This window comes from Polyodon spathula, chromosome 21, assembly GCF_017654505.1.
Source record: "Polyodon spathula isolate WHYD16114869_AA chromosome 21, ASM1765450v1, whole genome shotgun sequence".
NCBI classification, from domain to species: domain Eukaryota; kingdom Metazoa; phylum Chordata; class Actinopteri; order Acipenseriformes; family Polyodontidae; genus Polyodon; species Polyodon spathula.
The window spans coordinates 7772306-7799627 of NC_054554.1; the positions used below are offsets into that span (position 1 = coordinate 7772306).

The 27322-nt window shown below is 39.6% G+C and overlaps 4 protein-coding genes and 3 non-coding genes across 8 annotated transcripts; 1 reads left to right on the forward strand and 6 right to left on the reverse strand.

Moving 5' to 3' along the window:
- Positions 1-1572: 1572 nt before the first annotated feature.
- On the reverse strand, positions 1573-5664 carry LOC121296722 (60S ribosomal protein L13-like). Its single transcript, XM_041222495.1, has 6 exons — positions 5561-5664; positions 4299-4416; positions 3659-3800; positions 2900-3073; positions 2567-2623; positions 1573-1778 (listed from the first exon to the last, which is right to left on the reverse strand). The coding sequence occupies exons 2-6, from the start codon at positions 4400-4402 to the stop codon at positions 1620-1622; spliced, it is 636 nt and encodes a 211-aa protein (XP_041078429.1). The 5' UTR covers positions 4403-4416; positions 5561-5664; the 3' UTR covers positions 1573-1619.
- On the reverse strand, positions 1935-2015 carry LOC121296741. Its single transcript, XR_005947086.1, has one exon. It is a non-coding gene; the product is annotated as a small nucleolar RNA MBII-202 (small nucleolar RNA).
- LOC121296742 lies at positions 4000-4080 on the reverse strand. The gene has a single exon (XR_005947087.1). It is a non-coding gene; the product is annotated as a small nucleolar RNA MBII-202 (small nucleolar RNA).
- Positions 4564-4647, reverse strand: LOC121296740. The gene has a single exon (XR_005947085.1). It is a non-coding gene; the product is annotated as a small nucleolar RNA MBII-202 (small nucleolar RNA).
- A 1312-nt stretch (positions 5665-6976) lies between the features above and the next one.
- On the forward strand, positions 6977-8607 carry si:ch1073-390k14.1 (deoxyribodipyrimidine photo-lyase). The gene is given in 6 exon segments (XM_041222383.1): positions 6977-7297; positions 7496-7553; positions 7555-7653; positions 7655-7704; positions 8041-8230; positions 8232-8607. Coding segments are annotated over 6 exon segments (789 nt in total). The 5' UTR covers positions 6977-7104; the 3' UTR covers positions 8431-8607.
- A 792-nt stretch (positions 8608-9399) lies between these two features.
- LOC121296630 (glycine cleavage system H protein, mitochondrial-like) lies at positions 9400-14441 on the reverse strand. Its single transcript, XM_041222382.1, has 5 exons — positions 14163-14441; positions 11602-11681; positions 10913-10976; positions 10523-10654; positions 9400-9654 (listed from the first exon to the last, which is right to left on the reverse strand). The coding sequence occupies exons 1-5, from the start codon at positions 14311-14313 to the stop codon at positions 9557-9559; spliced, it is 525 nt and encodes a 174-aa protein (XP_041078316.1). The 5' UTR covers positions 14314-14441; the 3' UTR covers positions 9400-9556.
- Positions 14442-17032: 2591 nt separating this feature from the next.
- On the reverse strand, positions 17033-24977 carry LOC121296519 (lysine--tRNA ligase-like). Of its 2 annotated transcripts, XM_041222180.1 has the most exons (15): positions 24878-24933; positions 23542-23716; positions 22693-22837; positions 22166-22331; positions 21849-21942; positions 21560-21746; positions 21308-21433; positions 20639-20758; positions 20264-20426; positions 19575-19748; positions 18966-19051; positions 18637-18722; positions 18049-18175; positions 17710-17853; positions 17033-17305 (listed from the first exon to the last, which is right to left on the reverse strand). In XM_041222180.1, the coding sequence occupies exons 2-15, from the start codon at positions 23676-23678 to the stop codon at positions 17231-17233; spliced, it is 1830 nt and encodes a 609-aa protein (XP_041078114.1). In that variant the 5' UTR covers positions 23679-23716; positions 24878-24933; the 3' UTR covers positions 17033-17230. The 2 variants fall into 2 exon arrangements, with proteins under 2 accessions (XP_041078114.1, XP_041078115.1); XM_041222181.1 differs by lacking the exon at positions 23542-23716 and having other exon boundaries at positions 24878-24977.
- Positions 24978-27322: the final 2345 nt, after the last annotated feature.

Consider the following 27322-nt stretch of genomic DNA (forward strand, 5'->3'; position numbering starts at 1 on the left):
AATTATACACCATTATGCACCAAGCACTGAATGGCAGGGTGTTTTCAAGTCAGGATTAAGGAGTGCTAAACTCTAAGAAGCTAAAAAAAATAAACCAGTTTTTGTCACACCTTCCTTATTTATTACAGATACAAGTTGTTTTGCTTAGGAAAAAAAAAAAAAAAAAAAAAAACAGTATAAAAATGAAGGCAGCAAAAAGCTAGTTCATAAACTTGTGAGACTTTTCAGTTTTCTCCAAACAGATTTATCATACTTATTCTAATAACTGACAAAGTAAAATGTATTTCCTGACACACCAAGAGCTATCCGAGTGCACTGAAGCAGCTAGAGCCTTGCACAGCATGAATCTCAGAGCCAAAAGCAATCATCTCCAGAAACACTTAAGGAGCAACTCCAACTGCAAGCTGCAAAGTGCTGCTGCCACCCAGTGGTGAAATAAAAGGTGCAAGTAAACAGCCTATGCACAGAAGAGGAAAGCATACTCATGTAGGCAATATTGCAACAAACTTGTTGGTTATTTATACTGCAGCAATACAATAAAAAAACATAATAAAATGACTGCCATGATCAACTTAAATGTAAAAGAGCTGGCTCAGCCTCTGATCATGAAGATGTTAAAGTATGAAAGCATTTTTATTTGCAATTAAAAATACCTCCATTGCTCCTTCGGGCATACTGTGCAAAAACCACATTAAAAACAAGTTTTAAAAATTCTTTAAAAATATTATTCTTTGTAAAGGTACTTTTTACTCAACTTAAATATGTGTTCCTGTAGTAATATACACACACATCCACCTTTCTATATTTAAAAATTAATAAATAAATAAATGTTTTCAGTGTAGAATAAGGCTATTGTGGCAACAGGAATAGATTATGCAGAATATTCATTTTCCCCTTATTTACTGTGCCTTCCCATTGTCACTGTGTTGAGTTAATCAACAGGATTTCCATTTTTTCTGCACTATCTGAATCACATTCATTTTAGACAATCATCACATTTATGTTTCACTTCAGTTTATTTACCAGGAGTCTGCTTCGCTGAACAGAAGGCACATTACTTACTCCAATTTTAGGGCTGCAAATGCAATATGCCTGCTGTATGAGAGGCTTGTGACATCCAATTCAATACCCCCAACGTGATATTTGTGTGTATCCATGTGTACATCACCTTGTAATACGTCTGCCGATAGCAAGTCAAGGTAAAAGGTTAGTTCAGCAGACTAACATTTCAGCTAGTGCCTTCATCAATGCATACATGGAATACAAAATTGGTTTAAACACCTAGTAGATATGTATGCAATTGTACTGCCTTCTAGTACTTTTAGTTAAGTACCTAACTAAACCATTCACAATGCATTAGGACTGATGAAGCCAGTAACCAAACCTTTACACTGCTTGACTTCGTTTCTTACAACATACCTAATAATTATGTCTTTAATGCATGACTCGATAAAATCTTTGTTCTACCAATAGGAGTAGCTTTATCGCAGTTTGAAAACATCCGTATCTGATGAAATTCGACATCCCTACCCTCCGAGAGTGGTATAGAAAGTAAGTCAAGTCACACACAGCTTTCATTTCACAGACTTTTATTAAAAGTTCCATAGAAACTAAAGAGTTTATTTCTTCTTCTCCACGTCCTGATCGGCAGCTTCCTTTGCTCTCTTGGCGCGGATGCCAAAGAGACGGGCGTTGGATCGGGCCATACGCAGGCTGGCGAAGGCCTTGAAGTTTTTCTCTTCCTCCGAGATCACTCGGGCCTTCTCCTTCTTGTATATCTGCACACAGAATAACACATCGATTTGACAACTTACAAGAAAAAGAAATGCTGTTCACTTATTTCAATGCAGTGCTTTCAGGTTACTCTTTAAAAGATACAGATCTCCACTGGGGTTAGCTACATTAAAACAGGCAGTTTTTGTAAAGTAAACAGGCATGAGGTCTACAGTCATCAGAATAAAAGGGTTCAGGGGAATCATCAATGCAATTACAGAGATTCCGGAGAATTATCATCATCTGACTGGGACAAGAATCTTTACAAGAAAATGAGAATTGAGAAATGTGTAGCTTTTGCATGTATATGGTACAGCACGGTAACCATTGCTGGAACTTAACATAAAAAATCTGGCAAGCCAACAAATTCAGGGTACTTTCTGATGAACCAGAAAATACAAAAAGTTAACTAAAGGACCTGACTTTGGTACTATGCAGGTTTCTACCTGCAGATCCTTCTGGCTGGCTAAACAAAGTAATTTGATAATTTATGGATAAAGAAAAAAAAAAAAAACACCACTTATTTCAATGCAGTGCTTTTAGGTTGATCTTTAAATGACATAGATCTGTAAGTATCAAAACATGCGTCTTAATCCTTCAGGCATTAATTGAGATTAGTATTTCCTGTTGAGCTAGTATTTAAAAAGGAGACAAAAACACCTATATTGTACATTACACGAAATGCTTAAGCCAGTCAGCAGGGGTGAAGCATATTTGCATAAAAAGCTAGTCTTACTCCTAGCAAAGGGAAATGGTCTACTTGGTGAAGATCTGAAAAACAGCAGTGACTTACATTCTTAATTGGCATGACTGGCCCAGCAAGTTGTGTGGCCATCTTGACCTCTTCAGCCTGTGTAAATAAACAGAACAGTTAGAATTGTAGTGAATGCTACAAAAAAAAAAAAAAAAAAAAAAAACTAAATACTTGCTCTTAAAATTAAATGTCACTATTTTACAGGTTACCAACATTACATATTCAAAATATTACTACGTCTACGTTGTCAGACCTAGCAACACATTTCTCTCACCCTTACTGCCACTATTAGCAAGAATCAATCAAATCTGTCAAGACTATGGACGTCTTCTACCCCCCCCCCCCCCCGCCCCCGCCCCAACAGATACTCACAGAGCTGTCTCCCTTCTTGGGCGCAGAAGCCTTCCTAGGGAATAGGATGAGTTTGGAGCGGTACTCCTTCAGCCGCTGCACGTTGGTCTGCAGGGACTCTGTGGATCTGTTGCGACGACGAGCGTCCACCGCGATACCGATGGTGCGGGCCACCTTCTTATGGATACCAGCAGCCTGGAGACACACACATATCACATTAAACATATGAGCGTTGGAGACTTATATAGCAACTTCATGAACAAGCTCAGCAAAGCTAGTTTGCATCTACATCTGAGAACAGCCAACCAAAACAGGCTTTGGCTAAATACATCTATTGGTAGCAGGGAAGAGGCTCTGCATTCACCCAAGGGTGTCAGACCATGAAAGCATGAAACTAAAATTTCCAATGATCACACCATTGAAGTTTAAATAAAATTAAATGCCCAACCACAAATGGTTTATTTTCTCTTTCCAAACTTATGTAATGGACTATATCACCACACAGTCATTAGACTGAAAAGGGTTCAACGGAAGTCAACAATGTACAGAGACTCCAGACAAAATGTTATCTTACCGACAGGTGGTGCCTAAAACCTACTGACAGTTTGTGACACAAGTATAAAGGTATACCTTACTAGAAATATTTATTCATTGAAGGGATACATTAGCAGAAATATTTATTCATTGTTAGCCACACTAGAAGTCCTTTAATAGTCTGACAACTGGCAGTGTGTACTAACAGACAAGTGCAACTGATAAAAGGCGTGAAACCTAACATACCTTCAGCTCCTCAAGGGTGAAACCACGTCCGGAACGCACTCTAGTGTGGTACCTCACTGTGGGACACCTCACTGATGGTCTGAGGGGGCCTGCAATGGGACGGGGGGCAATTCGGCGGGCTTTAGCCTGGCGCGCCTTTCGTCTACAGAGAAGAAAACATGATTGAGAAATAATGCATTTAAGAAACTCAAACTTTAGGCATGCCAGAAGTCCTGTGCACAGCCATCCCGTCAACTTTATTAAATGTAACCTTAAATAGTTCAGTAACATTTGACACTTTAGACTAGTTTCAGATACATTAAAACTGATTGTTCACCTTGTTAGTTTCTAAAGCAAACAGGCATGAGGTCTACAGTCATCAGAATAAAAGGGTTCAGGGGAATCATCAATGCAATTACAGAGATTCCGGAGAATTATCATCATCTGACTGGGACAAGAATCCTTACAAGAGAATAAGAATTGAGAAATGTGTAGCTTTTGCATGTATAAAGTCTATGGTATCTCAAGGTATCCATTTCCAGAACCAATCAACATATACAAACCTGGTAAACCAACAAATTCTGGGTACTGATGAAGCAGAGAGCACAAAGTTAGTACTCTGCAGCCAAGTGTTTTAAATTATACAAGGAGAGGTTTCTACCTGCGGATCTTCCTGGCTGGCTGGTTAAACCAGGTGCGGACTCTTCTCTGCCAGTCTTTATGGAAATGTGGGTTCAAAAGCATGCCATTCCGACTGGGGGCCATGGTTACTTATTTCCCTGATTAAAAAAAAAAAGTGTTAGTTTTATATTAAATCATATTATACATTTTGGTTTTACCTTAACACAGATATTCCTATATTTTACTTTATATAAACATAGCTTTTGAGGTAACACAGTATCACCCCAATCCTTCATAAAACTGTAAAACATTTTTGGTCAGTCATCAGAATAAAAAGGGTTCAGGGGAATCATCAATGCCATTACAGAGATTCTGGAGAATTTTCATCACCTGACTGGGACACAAATGCTCTTAGGAGGGTAAAAAAAATGCTGATTTTTTTTTTGGTATTATTGCATTCAATTATGTATTCCTGCCCACAATATTTGATAGTTTTAACACTGTACCAATGTTACACCAAATGAGTACAACACTTTGGTCTCTACTTTAAAGTACGTATTTACGGTAGTTACCATCTCACTTAGAGTAAACCTGCATCAGTTGAAACGGACACAATTCTAACTTAAGCGTTAACAACCAAATGTACCACATTTACCCTTGCCGACTAATATACCCTCGATGTCGATACTCGCAATACAAAAACATTACAAAAAACTCTGATAAACGTGAGATACCTGTATTCAATTTGTATTGCTTACAGTTTAGCACACAACTTTTAGGCAGAGAACAACTTTACTTGCATCGAAACAAATGGTTCTTCAAACGGTTTAATCCTGACACGCACAGCCACGGCTGTGTATAATACTAATTCAGTCACTATGTTTTAAAACAGTACCGTACCGTGACAACAGTGCAGCATTAATGGGGGCCAGCCTTAGGTCTCATGTAACCCTACCGCCCGTGAAGTCTAAGAATACACCTACAGTTCAAGACAACACAGATCAACTACATTCACCATGTACCCCAAAACATGGCTTTATAGGGTACACTTCAATAATGCCACAAGCAATCCAGTCTCACAGAGACGCATGTTATGTTACACTTGGATAAACACCGATGTGGCACAGTCCCCTGCAGACGCTTTCATGCAGCATTTAAAGCAATAACTGCAACAATATTCACAGATTCCAACTGTTAACATACTATTGTATTTAGTCCACCCGTTTGAAGCGGTACACTTGCAACAAAATGAAGGATTCGTTTAGATTTTATTCTCAGTTTAACAAATCCATTCTCACATACCGTGCAGGGAGAAAATGGCCGAAACGAAAAAGGAAGTTGAAGCACGGCGAATGTTGGGATATCTGCACCTCTAGCCAATGGGAAGCCTTTGGCGTTGTGACGAATCGGAAGCGATCTGGTGATGGAACAATATGGCATCACTGCAGGATAAAAGCTATAGGTTGTGCCCTTATCAAAGATGTCTGATATTTTGGGGTTGTTTCATTGCTGTGTTTTGAATTGTGTTCCACATACCGCCGCAGGTGCAAAAGCCAGACCATATAGACTTTTTCTGTTATTTATTTTACCAGTCTAAAATTGGAAAGGATCTTATTTAAAAGAACGACATAATTTTAAAACTATAAAATCAGCAGTCACTTCTTTAAAAACAGTATGACATTTATTTATTTTTTGTATATAGGCCGGAGTGTAATATATCTCTATTATATATATTATATCTATATATATATATATATATATTAATATATATATATAGTTCTCCCCCCTTTTATAATTTTGTATTGTCAAGATAAATAAAAAAGCTAGACATTATTATCTTTGTATATTAAAATTAATTCAATTATATTTATTATTATTAAGTATATTATATATAATATAAATATATTAGAAAAAGTATAACCGGGGAGTCATTATATTCCCCTATATTCCCAAAAAATATATTAAATCCCTCCTTTCAGAAGGTTCCTCGTACCCCGCTAAATTATTCCAACCAATCTTTGCTTTTCCTATAAACTGAAACGCTTTCAAGATCATCCACATGTAAATGCAATTTAAAAAGTAATGCGGAAGTATTTCATGTTATACGAGACCTGTAATTTGCCCACAGTGGAAAATACTTTTAGTTATGACAGTAGGGTGTGCCATCTAGAAGTAAACAGAAAGCATTGTAATCATTGTTTCCCTATGAGAAGGAGTGGTGTTACGCGGACTCCCCCAACACCAGCAACCTCTCCCCCTACCTCCACTTCGGGCTGCTCATCCCTCATACTTTGCTCTGGGAGATGCAGTGTGTCCAAGTTTAAGCGCAAATTGCCATGGAGGGACTTATGACAGCTCTATGACAGTGTCTTGTTTTTAAACTCACATCTCTACCCTAATGTATTTAAGTTCTGTACCTTTTACCTGCCTGACTACAGGTACAAGCATGCACATAAGAGAGTCCTTTACCTTTTAAGGGTCATACAGTATTCACTTTTGACTAATTATTAATATCTTGACTAGCTGCCAGTGTGTTAAAAATGCTAAGTACAAATTCAATGTGAGATCTGCTTTTATTTGAAGCTTTTTTTTTTTTTTTTTGGTAAACCAAACCAATGTAAAATGTATTCATTTTACTTCCAAGAGACTTTGTTATAAAGTAAAACATTTTAACAGTAAACATTTATATTAAAAAAAATAATTAAAAATTGGCAGAAATGTGCATCCAATGTCAAAATCCTTTTTAGTACTAATATTATGATGTGTAACGTATACATTCAACATGCTAGTACTACAGAAAGCAATAGTTAATGTAATACATTAAGGGAATTGTATCTCCTCAGCAGATGTGCTGGAGTTCAAACCGTGCCCACTTGTGAGCCTGGCAGAAGGGCAGGATGGGGTACCCCCTGGTAGACGCTGTTATGAGGCAGCTGTGGCTCACTGGCTGGATGAAAAACTACGTGCAGCATGTGGTGGCTTCCTTCCTCGTCGCTTACCTGCACCTTCCCTGGCAAGAGGGCTATCGCTGGTTCCAGATGAGGAGTTAATACCAACTTGTCCATTGAGATGCAAAGCTTTCCAATAGAAACGTATATTATTTAATTCAGAGACGCTTTGTAATATGAGTAAAGGTACTGGAGTCTGGAGAGTGAACCCGAGTGTATACAGCAAAATGATTGTTTTAGACAATTCTGTATTTTTACTAAATAATCTATCTTCTTATTCCCTCTCCCTGCAGGACACACTTTTTGGATGTTGCTATAGATGCCATGAAAGGTGGCATGTGTAGCCTAGAACTTTGTCATGCATCCTGTCTCTGCGGCGATGACCTGCGACCCCTTCGGAGCGTTTGTGTGAAAGTGGTGTCCAGAGCGGTCAGGGCTGCTGATGAAGTCATCCACACAGGCAGTGCCCCACCTCACTACTGCACAGAGCTGAGGAGGGTTATTAAATCACACAATAATAAAGTAATACTTGTGCTTACTAATACTACCTCACAGTTACTAGACAGAAAATGTTTTCTTTTGATGACCAGTTCATTCAAATTTCCAGCCAAGGATCAAAATGCCACATCATCATACATGTGCAGTAGTGGATTATCTTGGTGTAATAAAAAATGTGTTTAACTTTATTGAGCTTCAATTCTGTATTTGCCATCTTTGCTACACCCACAAAACCACTGCACATGTGCAAAGCAATGACATTTTGGCAAGGATCCTGAAAAGAAAAAAAAAAAAAAAGACAGATGCAACAATTACCTTCTCTCTGTTGTCCCACAGGTGTGGTCCTGGATCAGAACTACCCAGCATAGATTGTGACTGACCTGCGGGCCCAGCCTCTGCAGTACTTTGCTCTAGTGTGGCAGCAGTTTGCTCTGGATTATGTTGACAAGCGGTCAGGCTGTGATCTGGTGCCAGTCCCTAAGCAGCTGGTGGGGCAGGCTCTGGGAGGGGGAGAGCTGGTGAAGAGTAGGGGGGCGCTTCCTCCTGCCTGTCACCACACGTAAAAAGTTCCAGTACCAGGTTCTGGACCCGGCCAAGATCAACCTCTTCAACTCAGTGCTGAAGGGCTAAGTCAGCCACAATAAGGACGAGACTGTGGCATTCATGTACGAGCGAGACTGCATGGCCAGCGGGCTGAGTGAAAGTACCCACAGGCTAGAGGGATAGGAGAGGGACCAGCGCGCCCTGGAGGGGCTGCCTCGCCCCAGAGAGCCAAGAGGAAGAGGAGGACCTCCAGGCAGGACCCCTTCAACATGGACATGGTTGTCCAGCCGGGCTCACCCACTTCAACAGTTGAGACAGGAGAATACCTACTTTTGTTTTTCCACTTTTTATAAGCGGTGTACAGAGCACTCAGATTTGACATAAAATACCCCATTCAAAGAAAACTGCATTTACAACCTTTGGTCAATAGCATTACATTTAAAGGGGAATGGTTTTTAATCAGCTATATTCCTTTTTATGAATTAAAAACTCACATAATTAAACTTACAGAACTGGCAACCTATGGTTATAGTCTGGGTAGGACTGTTGCTCAACTTCTACACAAAGCCTCACTAGTTAATGAACCTCAATAATCTTCTGAAGGCCACATCATCTCTAATATTGAGTCCTGATATTGTAACAAACTGTGTGATGTGGACTTAAAAAACAAAACAAAAAAGCAGTTTCTAAAAATGAAGGGGGAATAAATCAATTCCTCTGCTTTTGGGGAAGTATTGATATACACCATTAGAGGGAAGTCTAACCTAAACTGTGACAGACAAGGCACAGAGGAGGGACCACATTCTGATTGGGACAAAAATAAAATGTACTTGTTATAACAAAAAATTGATGAAAATGTACGTAAGACAGTGAGCAAGTTCTTATTTGATGGCTATAAGAGAGAATTCAAAAACGCTTGTGGAAGACACACACATTAAAGCTATAGTAAGGTTTACAGCCTGCTTGGTTGGTGTCACAAAGAAAATTGGGGCACATTTTGGGAAATGTAGAAGAGCAGTCAAGCCATATGTGTCACCACTTTCCCAGCTCTGGGATCTGAACACCAGCCCTAGAGATGGTGCAAATCCCCCAGTCACAGTCCTGGTATTAAAGGTTAGAGGAAAAACAAGCCAGACTCTACAGATTCCAAGGTTGTCTATTTAGAAAATCTTGTGTTTTATTTGCAGTTTTCCATTGACTCTACAACTGGTGCGCAGCTGTAGTTGGTCAGGGGGAGGAGGGGGTTAGTGTGGAAGAGTTCTAGTTGTCATTAATGAGAGAAACTGGATTACTGCCTCTTGAATTGTCCTCAGTCCTCAATGGATTTTATATACTTTTCATAAGCATCTTCATCCAGCAGCTCCTCCAACTCACTGGGGTTATCAAGCGTCATCTTTATAAGCCAACCTAGAAGGACAAGGAGGTATTTTATATCACTTTTAATAAATAAAGGGAGGTATGTATATTAAAACGTTAAAATAATTGTCCTAATGTTTAATTTCTTACACATAGATCCTATTATATGTTCCATATGATCCTCAAAATGTGGCTTCTGCTTAGATCATTATTTGCCACTCTTCCCCCAGAAGAAAATGCTTCAGAAAAAAAAAAAAAACTTCAAGGCTGACTGTAGGGATGCATATTATGGTTGCACAGGATTCTGTGAAATTCATGTTATCCAGGAACACGAGAATTTAAAAGATAAAAATAAAAACCATCTGCCATGACTTGCTGATTTACAATATAAATCTAAACTTCCAAATACAAACTGTATACAGTTGTAGTCAAAAGTTTACATACCCCAGTGGAGATTTCTCAAAAAGGATTTAGGAAAAATCTTTTGTAGCAAAAGTTTTGCTTTTGTGGAAAAAAAAAAAAAAAAAAGTTACAAGAAATAGCTGTCTACAATTATTTATTTCAGCATTTTTATTTCTTTTGCAAAACTCCAAAAATGCCAATTCATAACCTTTTATGCTATGATAGTATTGTCTACAAGGTGCTAGAAATTTCAATGTGATAATGCAGAACCTAATTCTATTAAAGTCTTAAATGCTGGATTGTAGGTAAACATTCTTACAGAGTACAAAAGGGTTAGGTATAGGACTGCTGTCATTACCAATAAGTCAATATGGGAGAAAAGAAGAAAAGATATCTCCCAATTGAAACAGACTGACCATACAACATTTTAATTTGGCCATGTGCTGTACTACTGAAAAACACACCCAGGTATTGTGAAATTCTCCAGACTGGGTTGGTGGTACAGTGCTGAACTCACCGTCTTTGTAGCAGGATTTGTTGACGAGTCCAGGGTTGTCTGCCAGCGCTGTGTTTATTTCAGTCACCTCTCCAGTTAGTGGGGAGTACAGTTCACTGGCAGCTTTCACACTTTCCAAAGCGCCAAACTCGTCTGGAACACAGATGATGTTAACATTTACAGTTGGCCCTGTCTTCTGTGGTACAAAACTGCTTTCTTGTGAGCAATACTGGTGTGATTGAGAAGACTGGCAAGTGGCTAGAATATATAACAAAATAAAAAATGTCCAGGATTGTTTGCCCTTAAGATTCTTTAATTGCACTGCCACTTGAGAGACATTGCAGAGCAAGACAGCAGTCTTGTTCCAAACACTGGGACGTTTGGGGGTAAATGAGGAGAGACAAAACTTACCCATTTTCTTTAGTTTTGTGCCAACTTCTGGAAGACCACAGTATACTACATCCCCTAATGCTTCCTGTGTCAAAAAAGATGCATAATATATATAAAGAATGTTTATAAAGAATGCATTTAAAATCAAAAAGTGACTGTAAAGATGTGGTTCTGTCAGATATAAAATCACCTGTAGCTCTGAGGTAGCCTCCCACACTACAGACTAAAAACACAAATTAAATTCATTATTTTTAATGCATACTTTGTAAATACATAAATGCAGTCTTAGGTATGTGGGACTTTAACTTTAAATAATCCTTGAGCAATTTTAATAAGCGCTGTAATACACTTAAACAGGACAATCCAGTTCAGATACAGCTACAGGTATAATCAAAAACCAGATTGTCAGCATGTGAGCTTGTCCCACAATTCCACACCTTATTCAGAAAGTATTGTGGGAAATTAATTGATATCCTAACACCAATAAAGATGATTTGATAATCAACTGTTTAATCAAAACAATAAAAAATAATGCCATAAAACACAAATAGTTTGAACAGTTTGTGTTCCTCAGGATAGGTGAAAGGGCTATCTGGAAAAAATAAATAAGGGAGGGTAATAAAAATATTAGATGTGAGCAAAGGCCACAAAGGAAGAGAGCACACAGTTGAACTGTGATTGAGCAAGCCTTACTGGAAAGGACTGCATACCTGTGCAAAATTGCTGATGCCAACTATACCGGTCCCTCCCTCCACTCGCACCCATTCGTGCTTGTCTGTGAATTTAAGAGCTACAGAAAAAAATAAAGCATTAGTAAATTGCACATATTGGGGTCTATTCATTATCCATCATCAGTTTTAAGATGCACTAGAACAGGGGTCTCCAACCCTGGCCTTGTAGAGCCCCTATCCAGCAGGTTGTATAGGTGTCTTTACATCATCAGTGGCTAAAGATCTGGAACACCTGTTAATCTTGACTAGTTAAGCCAATAATTGGTGCAATTAAGTAACTAAGAACTTGATTGAAACGAAAACCAGCAGACCAAGTAGCTCTCCAGGACAGGGGCGAGCAATAAACAATAGAACAGACGCCACTGCCGAGAATGGTCTCCATCTAGAATTGCTTGCAACACACACTTGGTTCTATAAAATAGCTTTACTCGAGAGTCCATAGTTATGGAGGAGAACATTGCAACAGCAGGCTGAGAAGAGTATACACTTGCAGAGTAACAAGTCAAAATGAGGCTCTGCAAAAGACTTTTGCTGTTACAATAGACTCATTAATAGGCGAGGTGAAGCAAGTTGAGAAATAGTACCTCCCAAGCAACAGGCATGCAGACACAAGCACGCACACCACTGAACTCTTCTATACAGCGCTGGATTTTGGTACTAACAGTGTAGAACCTGAATGTTGCTGCATTCAGGATAGAGGCTACGATCTGTTCCACATTCTTTGGAATCAAATCCAGGTGGGGGTTGTCCAATGCCAGAAAGAGTTAACAGCAACAGTACACTGTCCAGTAGAATTTCCACGTGAGAGGAGTTGCAATCATCTACCCCCTGAAGAATGTGAGGACACGGAGGTGTGATCTGCATGGACATACTGCTGACTTTAGATAGGCTGAGAGGAGAGGGAGGATAAATGTATTTATACAACAAACTATACCGGTATTAATACATAGCAGTAGATATGCATTGAAAAATATTAACAAACTTAAACTTGTGGAAAAACTTGTGGAAGAGACACACAACTTCAGTGACCACTGGGATTTGCTCATAGGAATCTTATTTTTTGCAATTCATATTTTATTGGAATCTGTGTTCCAGATTTACAGATGGAGTGGGCTTTCTTTAAATGGTACAGTCCCTACTCATCATACTGGAGAGCAGACAGAAGGAGAAGCATCCCTCCACACACTTTCAGTGAATGCAAGAAAGTCAGTTTATTTTTAAATTATTTTCATTAAAAGATAATTATGTAGAAATAACCCAGTTAGCACAATATGGCTTTATGGAATACCCCATCCCCAAATCTCAGCACGGTCTCGATTACCCCATTTCTCTTATGTTGTCATACCTCGAGGGGCAATTAAAATGCATCAACAGTTTCAAATGCTAGCATTAGACCACGCAGAAAAATACCTTCTTTCTTTCTTCATTCTTTACCAGCGCTACTAGATGAAATTAAATGTAGGCTAAAATGCACTTGTATACAGCTGCTTTCACAGAGCTTGATTTGCCCTTGTCTTGGCACCCTGTGGCCCGCAATAAAAAGTTGAATGCTCCACTTCTAGTTGGACCATTAAAACAGACATCACTGTCCCACAGTGTTTTTTTTTTTTTTTTTTAATTCTGGAATGTTAATCCTCATCTTGCTTGAAAGGGCACACTTTTTGATCCTACTGGAAGCAAATTATGCAGACCTCTGCTCATGGATGGGGCAGTACGGCTCGCACAGTTACCATTTTTGTACTTTTTATTTTATTTTTTTTTACAATTGTGTTGGTGCAGGGCCACAATAGACAGCCAGGATGACACTGATTACACGCAACCAGTCTGTAAGGTGTTTAAATTGTTCTGGAGAGATACACACATGACCAGCCATGTTATGTCATTGTTAGCGACTGCTGTAGCCCTTGTTTTCTTGAGATATCGCACCAGTATAAAATGTTGAGATGTTTATTACATTGTTATCCTGATCCTTAAATTAACCAGATCTTGTTTAAAATTGAAACATCATCACAAGTACTGTAGTGCCAATTTGCAGCCCCTTCTTTATGTCCACACACAACAGTTTATGCAAAAATACAGTTTGTGGATAAAAAGCTGTGGAAAGAATAGTGCCAAAAAAGGGGATTAGTAATGTAATCTTAGTCGCGATTTTGAAAAATTAAAGCTCGCAATTCTGGTTAATATTAAGTGAGAAATGCCGAACAATAAAATTATACATAAACAAATCTCCGCACTGAAACACTTTGTATTAAGTACAAAACTCTTTAAAGATGTGTGCTACTTCCTGAGAACAGGGGACCCGCTGCACAAGTTCTTGTTCGCTTTTTTAAAGACCTAAAATACCACTGACTTAAAAATTAACAGCAATGGATAACATTTTTTGAAAAAATAAAAATAAAAAAAAATTCGCTACCCAGTTTTTTATCAAGTAATCTGTGCACTTGCATTAAGGTCATAGCGAGTTTTTTTTTTTTTTGCAATGATACAGTCACTCAGGATAAACTGCAACGTCAGTTTGGAAACATGCTGGAAATTCGTACCTGAGGATAGTCTGGAGGCGGTGGCGAAGGACCGTGGAACACAAGGCTTCCATGCCAGCCAGTAGGCAGGTCTCTGTGCAGCTCGGGGCAGCAGGGACAGTGTTTTAGGAAAGTTTGCATACACACATCGAAGCGCTGTTCCCATCGCCATCTTCGCAGCAGCTCTGTCTGTGACGTTATGTGGTGTGGAGCAGCTCACCAAACCTCGAATGCGCGCCCCCTGCGCAGCAGAAGAGCCGGTTTGGGTACGCGCACCGCGGACGAAAGCAATAACGTAAGACAGGGTGCTCAAATATGGTCCAACATCCGCAAAAATGGGGTGCTGTCCTACAACTTAGACGTGCCGTGCAGATATTGGACCACACGAACATGTCATGTGTTATTGTGCTGCAAAATGGCATCCCGCACACAGTACTACAGCCAAAGTAAATTTGTTGTCAAGTGACTATCTGTTTGGTTCTTAAAGTTAAAAACTACGCTTTCAGATAGTGTTGTTTCCTTGGTAATTTTTTTGGAGTAAAATTGTCCCCATCCTTTCAAAAGCTCCTTCCCCTGTTGACTGAGGTGCTTTTCAGCCAGCAACATGCTTTTCCCAGAAGACACTGCTGATGTGCAATTTGGACATTCAAAGGTAACAGGTTTCCTGGAAGCGAGGCATGGAAAAATAACCTGCTTCAACCTAATGTGGTAGTACCAGATGTTAAATGAAAGTAAATGTTTTCTATAAAATATTTATTTAAAAACTGCACATTTGAGACCTCTCCTAGCTAATGGGAGCTTTTGGTAACTGCCATCATATTAAGGTTTCCCACAGCTCCCCCCCCCCCCCCCCCCCCCCCCCTTTTAATAAAGAAAATCTAAAAAATATTGAACTCTGTTTCCTTTACCTGCCCAACCAAGTTAAACAAACACATATTCAACAGAAAAGTTAATAAACAATGTATTGATTACAGCGATGACATATTTGTTTTACTGCATCATTATCAGGAGCTTTATTACGTGACTCTCTTTAACTCACTACTGTGCGCATTTGAGCGAGGCTGGGGTATAAATTCAGCATCTGGGAATGTTTAGATCAGGATTGAGATGTTCTTACTGAGCTGTGAGTGGAGGTCCTGACAGTAACATGTATCACGGTCCCTAATTTTTCATGCAAGTTTGATGCTACAGCTGCTCTGGCGTTTCTCTGCTGACAGGGTTATGGTAGGAAAACTAAATGTCTTCTCCTGTGAAAATTAAGTCAGAGAAACAGATCAGCTGTCAACGAATGAGTCTGTTGAGAATGTTTTTAATCATGCCTCACAGTCCTTTATAGCCAATTCTCTTTATGCCCTTGTTATTCAAAAACATGAAATGGGGCATAAGCACAAATTCTGTGTTAAACTCGTATATTTTCCAGATGATTGGACGAATATACGTCGAAGTGAACCTATTTTCTTTTTTCCCAGCCGCTTTTCCCTATTTACCTAAAATAGGGCCTCCTGGCTTTTTGTTTTATTTCAGTTAAATTAATTTAGTCATGTTCCATTTTATATTTTAAAACCCCTTTATGACTGTTAACAACAATCAAATTTGTTGCAATTAAAAGCAGATTTTTAGGGCGGTTTTAAAAACTTAAACATGTTAACTGTTTGAAGGATTTTTTTTTCACATCACATTTTCACTACTTACATAGTTTACAGTTCATAAAACATTTTCTGAATTGTTTGACAGGGGGTTGTAAGTTCCTTTTCACTTTTCAAAGTACTTTTTAATGTAAGAGAATGTTTATAAAACATAAACTAACTGAATGTGTAGGACAGGAAATTACACAAACACCTTTATAAACAGTTTATAAGCAATATCAAATTTTAAAAAGGTAAGATCAAAAACTATATTTGAATACTCCTCATTGTCCCCTTTAGCGTGACCAATGCCATTATATATATATATATGTGTGTGTGTGTGTGTGTGTAGGGTAAGGCAACCAATAAATAGATAATGCCAATTTTGATACTGCTTATTATCTTTTAACAAAAAAATAACATACTAGAAATATTTAATATATATATATATATATTATATATATAATATATATATATACTTATGCATATATATATATATATATATATATATATATAGCTGTACATATTCAAGAAGAAAGCTAATTTCATTGTAATTGTGTATTATCTGTAAAGGGCAAAGGGGAAATGCTTAATACATTTTTTTTTTTTGTGGTTTATGTACCGTATGTACTTATTTGTGTAAAAACACTTTAGCAAATCCATACTGGAGTTGCCTATGCTTTAGTCCCTGCCCTATTGTTTTGTATTTTCAGAGATTTTTAAAGTGAAGAAAAACGTGTTGGAAACAAGGAGCTAATAAAGAGTAGAAAATGGATTTTAAAACCTTAGCTAATACACAGCATACAGGAACCTGCAAATACAAGTTAATAAACATGTCCTCTACTACTGTTGACCAGCAATTCTCAAATGGTGGCCATAAATTAAAAAAAAAACAAAAAAAAAACAGCTTTCCATCAATGCTGACAAAATGTTATCCCATCTTAGTCAACTGCACCCCCTGCAGGAACTAAAAACACACAGCAGATTGTTATTTACAGTCCTCCATTACTATGCCTGTTCAGTGCCACCTGTATTTAATCGTGTAGATTTCTGCATTATATAAAAAAAAAAAAAAATGTAAAACTACAGCAATGCTTTAGAGAGAAAATGAAAGGCAACATGTGCAGTGCAGAGGGTTTACAGTAGGTATGGCTCAACTCTGTCAGCAGTGTTTCCATACATATTTATTACATATATTATAAATTATGGACACTCCATTCCTTTCTGAGCAGAGTTAATTAAAGAACTTGATATATAAGAACACCATACGGAACACCATCTTTTATTCATTCACGGTTTCCAAAACAATGTAAAAAGTAGCCCTTCCCTTAAACTCCAAAAACCTTCCACCACCCTTTGAACACCAGATGATTTGTGTCCACGCACAATAAAATAGACTAGCCCAGGCCTATAGCCAATCCCTGCAGCGATTCATCTCCAGCAGGCAGAGGTCAGGTAACCCTGTTATACCGATGTTCCGTCAGCAGGGGGCGCTGTCTTGTTGTCATCAGGTTTCATGGCTGGGAAGAGCAGCACCTCCTGTGAAACACAGACAATAACCAGGCCTTTAGAGGGAAGCAGAATACTTTCAAAAGTCTTGTGGTTATATCAAACTATATAAAAGGTGTTGGGTTGTAGCAAATGGATTTCTCATATTTTACTATGAAATGGAAGGCTATTGTTTTTAATGTACTTTTTACATCCCTATATTTGAACAAACTTCATAAAACCTCAAACAAGGATCCCACAACTAGTCAGAAGGATTGTCATCCTTACAATGAGATATAAAACTAAGATACAAAGCATAACTTTAAAATGGCTGCAAGAGGAACTAACACACAGGAAAAGGAAATACTACAAGACAGAATGTGCACCAGAAAGAGTGGGTAGTTTCCCCCCCAGTCTGATGTCGTTGGAACACAGGGCTTATACAGTGTTCCTACCTTGATGTTGTTGGAGTTGGTGATGAACATGGTGAGACGGTCGATGCCTATGCCACAGCCCGCGGTGGGGGGGAGCCCATATTCAAGGGCAGTGCAGAATGTCTCGTCAATGAACATGGCCTCAATATCGCCCTCTGCCTTTGCCTGGAACACAAACACAGGACTGTGCGATAGCAAGAGGATACATAGCCAACATACTCGAACCAGTAAAGCTTCTTTGGCACAGACATATACAAGTTTCACCTTTTTTTCTGCTTGAATCAAAAGATACCTGGTAAATTTAAAAATAATATTTTTGTGGACAGTAACTCTTCCCCTCCAGCAGGGGTCAGCACCCACCTTGGCCTGCTGCTCAAAGAGCTCCCTCTGCTTGACGGGATCGTTCAGCTCAGTGTAGCCGTTGCAAACTTCCTTCTTCATTACAAAGAGCTCGAATCGTTCTGTCAGACCCTTCTGCGATCTATGCCTGTGTGAAGAGAGCAAAACAATTTGTTTGCACATAGTTTTCTGGCAAGAAGTGACATAAAAAAATGTAATGAAAGCATTAACTTACTTTGACCTTGATGTAAAAATTCATTCACAAAGCTTTAGTTATTAGCTGAGCAGAAGGGGGCTTAATGATTAAGATCAGTCCTGTGAGATAGTGTGTATTTTTTTTTTGCATAACCAATAATATGGTACTTAAATTGAAAACAATATGAAACAACAACAACAACAAAAAAAAAAAACACAAAAACTCCAATCCGCCTTTAACAATCCAATTCTTACAAAAATTTGTATGCCTTACTGTACAAGGATCCTCTTCCAGGCATGGATCAAACAAATATTAATAAGCATCCCTGCCTACACCTTCTGCTGCTCTCTCCTCACAGCACAGAGGCTGGGCCTGCATAATGAAGTTTCAAAAAGGTACAGAGAGCTGCTCACCATTTAGCCAGAGGGCTCATGATTTGGGGATGATCGCAGATGAAGGTGGGGTTGATGCAGGTCACCTCCAGGAAATCACCAACCAGCTGGAAAAAAGAACAAAAAACACGACTTAAATAACCCTGCGGTCTAGCTCTGGGAATGCAGTGTGCAGCAAACACAGACACAACAGTAAAATACAGGTAGGACTGTATAAAGAATATCATATATTCAGGTATGTAGCACTATAACGAATGTGCAACTGTGCAAGTAATGTTACAATACAGACATGAAGAGTGTGGTGCCAGGTGTTATTCAGTGTAACAGGTTGTGTGACTCTGGGCCTGTACCTTGTCGAGCAGACGGGCTGTGGTTCTGGGAGGTGGACACTCTACTCCTTTCTGAACACAGAGATCATCAAAGAACTTACGGGCCTCTGCAGGGTGAAGGAGATATCAGTCACACATTAAATAAACCTGATATAAAACGCATGTGGTCCGTTTCTATAATCACCATCTTTAACAAACCCTGATTACCAATGAGCCTGTGCCAAGTGTTGGTGATCGGTCTAAACTGCCTACTTGTATGTGTAGCAAGACGTAGCCATAGAAGCCAGCAACCAGCTTATACAACGTGATGCTCATAAAAATACAATTCATACCATCCTACCAGAGTAGTGCAAAATCACTGCCAAGCAGTTTGAGCAATTCCAGTTTTACTGCGAGCCTAGCCTAAGTTAGGACTGTTAATCTCCCAGTAAAACAGAACAGTTTAAACCTCAGAAGTCTTATTGTACAGAGAGGCCAGTAAGGGATCAACATACAAGATTCCTGAGACACAGCAGTTTCAGACATTTCAGGCCACAAGCTTTACTAAACCCAGGTTCAGATCACAGGAATGCGTGACAGTGAACAGCAAGGTACAGTAGTAATGTGTAGTAGGTAGTCTGTGTGCCTCACCGTTGGAATCGTAAGTGTCGGGTGGGGGGAATTTGACCCCCATCTCTTTCTCCAGGTCGTACACCATGCTGACCCGTCTGAAGGGAGGGGTGAAGTCGATCTCAAAGGCTGGCCCCTCCGGACCCTCCGGGTGATACTGAACCTTGTACCCACCAGTGATGTACTTCACCATGCCTGCAGGAGAGAGGAAAGTCTTATGCGCTGTTTGGAAACACTGATACCTCAGGAAGAATGTGATGGGCCTGCCGGACTGTTTATTTAAGACAACACTATCATTATTAACTGAATATATCGTACTGCACTACATATTAACTGAGATAACTGTGTGGCTTTCACCTCTTGTAGGCCCAAGTTCAAATACACTTAATTGAATTTAGACCACAATGGACATTAACCACATTTCAACGCCATCACACAGGTCGCTATAGACAGTGGTGAAACAATTAGCTGTAGACAGAGACATCTCTGACAATATTTTCCTGCTCCTAATTACCAAGCCCCAGAATTAAAATATAAAACATTTTGAAAATAACAAGCAGCTGCGTTATCGCAATACATAACCACAGTATTACGATACTTCTCACCTATACAAAATCATTCACAATCCCAACAGGGCCAGCGCAACAAACACTGCTTCACCCCTGCAGAGGAAAATAAAGAGTATTGCGTTCCACTCAGGTGGCACTGACCTGACAGCAGCTTCTCTGTGATCTCCATGAAGTCGTGGTAATCAGCGTACGCCATGTAGAACTCGCATGTTGTGAACTCGGGATTGTGGGTAAGATCGATGCCCTCGTTTCTGAACTGCCGCCCAACCTCATACACCCGGTCAATCCCTCCAACCACCAGCATCTGAGGACAGGCAGAGCAGGGCAGGGGTTAGAGGGCAAAGGTCTAAAAACACACTCCACTAGTAGCCACCTCATTACCAGAAGCTGAATGGAATAGCCCTAGCAATAGTTTTCTAGGTCTTGAAGCTGCGTCTCAGTTGTCTCGGAGAGTGACGTGTGAAATGTTTTGTTTTGCTTGCTCCTGGCTCCGCAGCCTGTGGCTTCTGGTCCTACCTTGTGGTACAGCTCTGGTGCGATCCTCATGTATAGGTTCATGTCCAGGTCATTGTGATAAGTGACGAAAGGTCGGGCCACAGCGCCCCCTGGGATCAGGTTCATCAAGGGGGTCTCAATCTGTCAGGAACAAAAGCAGGGGAACTCTTACTGCTGGGTACACACTTACCTGACTTGCATCAACCTGCCTCATCCACAGCTTACACAACTCAATCATAAGACACTGTATACAGCGGATATTTCAAGTAGAAATCAAAGAGCTCTACCAAAAGATGCTTTTTGTACAAGTCCCTAAAGTGTTAAGTTTAAAAGAAATGCATTCTATTACCTTTTCTCTGTTCCTTATTGTCCTTATCTCAGTTCTGGCACTTTTTAATCCGAAGGAGCATTATTTACTTGCAATGCAGTAACCACTCCATTTTACATAATGGAAATAGATATGGTGATGTTGCATTTTTAGGTACACTACTGTTTAGATTAGGTTACATTTCTTAAAGTTCAGGAATAAACAAAGTCAGTAACGTATCTACATGAAGAGATTTGAATTAATCAGTGAGAAAAACTTCCTATAAGCCTCAATTAAACCCTGTACTTCCCACTGGTTTTCCATGAATCAACTTAGCACGGTAAAACTTGAAAAACAGCACCCCCTGCTGGAACCGGTCTCACCTCCAGGAAGCCTTGCTGGTCCAGGAAGCTGCGCAGGTAGGTGATGATCTTGGCCCGAATGATGAATTTCTGCCTCACATGATCATTAAGGATCAGGTCCAGGTAACGCTGTCGAAACCGGGTTTCCTGTGAGTGGAGAGGCCGGGGACAGGTTAGAGGAGCGAGACTGGAAGGAAACAGGTTGTTCAGGTTGCCCGATCACTGGATGAAACGGGAGGATGGTTCGTTAAACAGCATATCATTCTCTCTCACCTTGTCCTTGAGTCCAAAGTGCAGGTGAGGCAGCATGTGCAGACAGGGCGACAGCAGGGTCATCTCCTTGGGGATGATGCTCAGCTCGCCCTTCTTCGTTTTCCCTGGGTTCCCGTGCACCCCAATGATGTCACCCCGCCGCAGCTTTGAGTTGATGCGAACAAAGTCCTCCTCCGACTTGTAGTTCCTGCAACATAAGAACAGTCACATGTAGCTCCACTCCATAGGTAGAATGTGTATCCTGTCAGCTGGTGCGTACCAGCTTCTGTAATTCTGTTTTCAGTCATACCTGGAGTTGGCCATGACCTGCAGCTTGACCCCTTCGCCTCGCAGGTCATAGAACAGTAGCTTAGCTCCCGAGGCGCGCTTGGCGTGGACACGGCCTGGAGATCAGAGGACAAAGTCAGAGTCCTGCCGAGAGCACCACGCAGCTACTTCACACAGAACGATGAATACATGTGAATTATAGTTTATGAAACAGTCAGGCCTGCACTCTCTACATCCTTTTCAAACTGTAGCACATTATCAGTGCTTCTACATCTTTCTCTCAGCCACTGGCAGGCTCACTCTACTAAGCATACATTTAAAGTGGCTCATTCTACTTACCGGACACATTTAGAGTGATGTCTGTCAGATGGTCCCCCGGTTGCAGGTGGCTGTATTTTTCAATGAACTCGCTCAGAGACAAGTCCACGTGGAATTTGTGAGGATAGGGATCCTCTGAGGTGCCCTTGAGGTCCTGGATTGCCTGGGTGCGAATCTTAAAGTATTGCTGCAGAGAGACAATGACATTAGATCAGACAGCCATCTTATATCTTACACATTTCCACTGCTGGAAACCTGCCTGAAATCATTCCCAACAGCACTGTGCTGATCCACAGCTTGCCTTCCCCGATCTACTTCTACGTGCAGAGACAGCGTATAAGCCAATGTTGTGCAAGTCAAGACAGCTACACCAGAGCTCAACTTAATTTTATACTACAACTCAAGACTAGAGGGCCCTTAGTAGTGGTAGTATTAAAATCATGTCACCCATAATTTGGTGCCTCCACCTGTCAAGATGTATTGCTCTGCTGTTCCCCCAACCTCAAAGCTCTCCATTGCCCATCTATCCAGAAAACCCCTCCACTCACATTGGGGTCCAGCGTCTCATCCTCAGCTCCGTACAGATTCTGATCTCCCGTCTCTCCCGCCTTCTTCTTTTGCTCAATGAGTTCTTTGACTCGAGCCTCCTTCTCTATAGCCTTCTTCTCAGCCTTCATCTGCCGCTTCAGCTCACTGGAGGAGAGAGCAAGAGAGAGAGGGGGGAGAGGTTAGGAAAAGATGACATACTACTGGATCACTGAGAATTGAACTGTAGCCCTGTAGACCACATTTTTAAGTATCGGTTATTAAATTAAACAATTTGACTGCTTAAAAACTAGAACGGGGTAACACTGTATTTGTCATTACCTGCAACCAAGTTGTTTCTCTACTCTTTGACATACTTCAGTAAGGCATTTTAACAACCTTTAAAATGATTGTTATGTAATTAGAACACCTAGGTCACGATAAAGACATGAGGTCATCACTTCCAGACACATTCTCACCCTGTCGGGGGCATGAGATACACAGCTCATCTTTTAACATGTACACTAAACAAGATTTTTTTTCAAAAATTACTGTGCTGTCACTCCAAGTATAGGTTCATTACCACACTTTTTTTTTCCAGGTAGTTAAACGACTTTCACATATATGTACTCATGCGCAGGGATGGTATAAAATTCCTTATTCATGGTAAGCAGATTAAGCCTGTAAAATGTCAACTGTTTACAATAGCGATTCTGTGGGTTATTTTACCTAAAGGGACTTGCTGTTTTAAGGGGAAAGAGCTGTATGTTGACAGACTGCTGAACAGACCTCAAAGTGAATGCTCTCAGTTTGACTGTCGAGGATGAGAAAAGGTTGGTTGTTTTCACAGAAATATAGGAAAGGACACCAACCTTTTGTCACCTCGCCAACGATTCCCCTGGAGGAATGGGAAGGTGGCCAAGCCAGGGAGCACATACTTCGCCCTTTGACCCCTGACCCCAAACATTTGGATAAACTGCTGCTTGGCAGCTCTAACCACAGAGAGCATGCTGAACACAAGAGTGCTACTCCCTTTGCAGCTTGGACCTGGAGAGATAGACACACACAGTCAGCACAGCGCCCCCTGCAGGAAGGTGGGAGACAGCCTCATGAAAACGGTGTTATGAGGCATGGTACTGTAACTTGAGGAATTAAGACTTATACTTCTCTTCCACTGTGCTCAGACACTTTCTTGTTCAGCACCCTGCTCATTGAGCCCATAATCAAATCTAGAACAGACCTGAATTTACACTTGGTATGGACTTCCAAAATTACTTGATTGGTTTGTGCACTCTGGCGCCTGGACATTTGGCAGAAAACTTGATTTGCATCCTGAATGCAAGCCTGGTTGTGATTTTGAGGTTTGGCTTCATTACAGTACAACAATATTCTTTTGAATTCAAACATCTATTGAGTTTTTTTTTTTTTTTTTTTTTTGTGCTGTCAAGGTCAAAAAAAAGTTAAGTGGAAATTATCTAGCTACCACTAATGTCAAAATGTCACGTGACTGCTATTTCTGGTTTCACAATGGTTCCAGACTATTGTCATTCTGTTCATCTGGCAGCTGCTTGCTCTAAAATTAGGCACAGGAAGATGGCCAACAATATACTCATCATCACCATTCATTGTTCATGCAACCACCACCTGGTGGAACAGCGTGTATTGTCAAAACAATACAGTGTGAAAACGGAAGCCTAATTCCTGTATCAAATATTTTAATAAGTTTTGACACAATACCTGTGTTCAAATTCAATACCATACCGAGCCGGTTATTGTCCCCATAGCACCGTGCAGAACTGAAACTCATGCTTCCACTAGGCCGCCGGCGATCTGTGGCCTTTCTTTCCCATTTAAAACTACAGGGCTACTGTTTTGATCAATGTTTCTACCGCAGTGTCGATAAGGTATTGTAGTTTTGCTTCATCTTAGGACTTATTTTATTCACGTACATATCTGAACAAAGATAACTACCCCTATCACTGACAGATCAGGTACAGACGCGTTGGGTACTGTGAAGATGAACTGCAAATCCCAGCATCCACAGCGCGTGTCTGATGTAACGTTTCGGCAACTTCGTGCCAGGCGCTATCCGTAACATGTAACTCATTCAAATGTTACATAGGCTGGAAAAGCAACCACTAGCTGCTTTCCAAATGGTAACGGAAACGCGTATCATATAAAATAGACAAGATAAATCGTCACGCTTACTTTTTGCTGGGTTTGTTTTCTCCGTCCACCGCAGCAGCGTCCGCCATCTTCTCTACCGGGTAAGTCGAAAATGCTAGTTTCCGGGCCGACTTGGAAGTGACGTTAAACAAGGCGGGGCTAGTCCATCTGAAACGCTACCAACAAATACAATGACCGTTTTTTCTTTTTGTTTGTTTTGTTGTTGTTTTGTTTTTTGTTTTTGTTTTTTTGACGCCTTCCTGATTTGTTCCACAGCACAATGTCAGCATTTGTTTATTACGTCGCTCTATAGTTAATGGTTATATTCACTTCAAAATACACCGTTTTGCATTCCCTAAAAACGTAGAGTACATTGTAGGGACAAAAGCTTCCATATGTTACGCAATGGGATACAAAATAATACTACAAAAAACAATAGTTAAATAAAACAATCCCATCATGAGTAAATATGATGGGTAAAATAATACATCATTTCACTTCAATCACTAGAGGGAGGCAGTTACAACACAATGCAAACGCTATAGCCACTATGCCTATTTGGAACAGGGCGCAAAATGGCTTCTGAATCACACCGAGATTTGTATTTGCGCTGTCTGCAAGGTAATAGTGATAAAAGACTTAAAATATGTGATATTCTTAATTACATTAACTATGATTGAAAAGCACTAGCTTTGAAAACATCAAAAGTATCTTCGTTGGGTATATGGAGAAATGTAATGAAATTGGGTGTTAATGTTAACACATATACTGAAATATTAATGACACTGAAGTTGAACAATTGTTGACAGTTTTTGCACTTCCCCAAAGTTCAACAGCCAACTATTCATTACAGTACAGTGAAATATTATATATTCATCTTTGCAGCATTTTTCATATTTTATTAAATGCATGTGGGATTTCGCAGTGGGAAAAACATTCTTCACCCAGATTACATTCCTTGAGGAAATCCTGTCAAACTGCTAATGCTTTAAATGTTAACTGAGGGAAACCCCAGTCCATGGGCGTAGCTAGACTCTGCACACCCATTGGTGCCTCTATCTCTCCACCTGCCATTTTCATTGCTCAACAGTTAATCTTTAGTCTGTCTGTCAAGTCTGTCTAGTGTGCATTCAGTCTGAGACATAAAGCACTGAGTACATCTACCCCGAACTCCTTACAGTATCTGGGCTTCCTTCCTATATCCATGCTATGCAATTAGATTTTTATGTGTAAAGCATAAAGAGTAATGGGCAGAAATACAAACAAGTGAGCATCCAAGATCTTTATTTTACAATATGAATCCACAATAAAGGGCACATTGTAATCTGAATGGATTACACCAATGCAGTGTTTCTATTTGCACCATGAGACCCAATTTCATCTTGATCCAATATCATCTGCAGTCTATAATCCAATCCTGCCTGTACTGTATGTATCACATTTTGTATAATTCCCCGTTTATAGGCTTCACCTACCACCAATAATTACACACTAGTATATAAGTCTTCCGTTGTAGCTCCCTGTATACTTCATGGATTTTGTTATGTAACCCCTTGGATTGGACACTCACTGGGTGGCATATTCCATCAGAGAGTCCTAGTTGGGGATGATAATTCCAGTTTCATTTCATTGCTGCCAACAGAAACAAACAGGACATTTAAAAAGAAAAATCATAATGCTGATCATAAATCTTACCGGCAGCACTTGAAGGAACAGAGATATATATATATATATTTATATATATATATATATATATATATATATATATATATATATATATATATACTATATGGGGAAATAGCAGCATGAATTGAGCTATTTAATCTATGGTCTGTTGGCGCATGTGCAGGCAATACAATACACTCCAGAAATTCAAACATTTTAATTATACAATTTTTAAATAATTGTTTAACTAAATGCTATAATAGTATGTGGAGTATTGTGGGCTGTGTTGGAATTATGCACTTAAAGTAAATGGCAAAACAAAAGTAAAGTAAAACTTGAAAACTATTTTATTGATATAGATAGCAGCAAGTTTACAGAAATATAATTGCAAGAGTATACAAACGCCCAGACAAAAGCAAAATAATTATTTTCCATTTCATATTTAAGTTGTTCACATGGTAGCTAAAAACATGTACGCAAACTGCACTCCCCTAAGCCAGTGCTATATGTCAACTACTGAAACCATATACAGATTACAAAACCCAGCACTAAGTTCATATCGACAGATAAAAAGGGAAATTCAGTGAAAAAAATATATATATCTCAATGACATTAAAATTAGTTCTGAAGACAGATCAAAAGAGCCCAATGTACAACTACCTTTTTTTTTTTTTTTTTTTTTTTTTATCATGCAGAACAGCCGAACAAATACATTTTATATTAAAAAAAGTATCAGCCCTTCTGGGCACATCACAACACAAAAATAACAAAGCTTTTTATTAATTCGAACACAGATTAGGGATAGATTTAACCAAGCTGCAC

Coding starts and splice junctions, on each gene's coding strand:
- LOC121296722 (XM_041222495.1), bottom strand. CDS start 4,402: ATGGCCCCCAGTCGGAATGGCATGCTTTTGAACCCACATTTCCATAAA. Junction 3,801..4,298: donor CCAGCCAGGAAGATCCGCAG/GTAGAAACCTCT, acceptor TCTTCTCTGTAG/ACGAAAGGCGCGCCAGGCTA. Junction 1,779..2,566: donor CAGTCATGCCAATTAAGAAT/GTAAGTCACTGC, acceptor TTCTGTGTGCAG/ATATACAAGAAGGAGAAGGC.
- LOC121296630 (XM_041222382.1), bottom strand. CDS start 14,313: ATGGCGATGGGAACAGCGCTTCGATGTGTGTATGCAAACTTTCCTAAA. Junction 10,977..11,601: donor GCATCAGCAATTTTGCACAG/GTATGCAGTCCT, acceptor TTTTTGACACAG/GAAGCATTAGGGGATGTAGT. Junction 10,655..10,912: donor CACAAAACTAAAGAAAATGG/GTAAGTTTTGTC, acceptor TCTGTGTTCCAG/ACGAGTTTGGCGCTTTGGAA.
- LOC121296519 (XM_041222180.1), bottom strand. CDS start 23,678: ATGCTCTCTGTGGTTAGAGCTGCCAAGCAGCAGTTTATCCAAATGTTT. Junction 20,427..20,638: donor CACCAGAGCTGTACCACAAG/GTAGGACCAGAA, acceptor GCCTGTCCTCAG/ATGCTGGTGGTTGGAGGGAT. Junction 18,176..18,636: donor ATGAGCCCTCTGGCTAAATG/GTGAGCAGCTCT, acceptor CTCTTCACACAG/GCATAGATCGCAGAAGGGTC.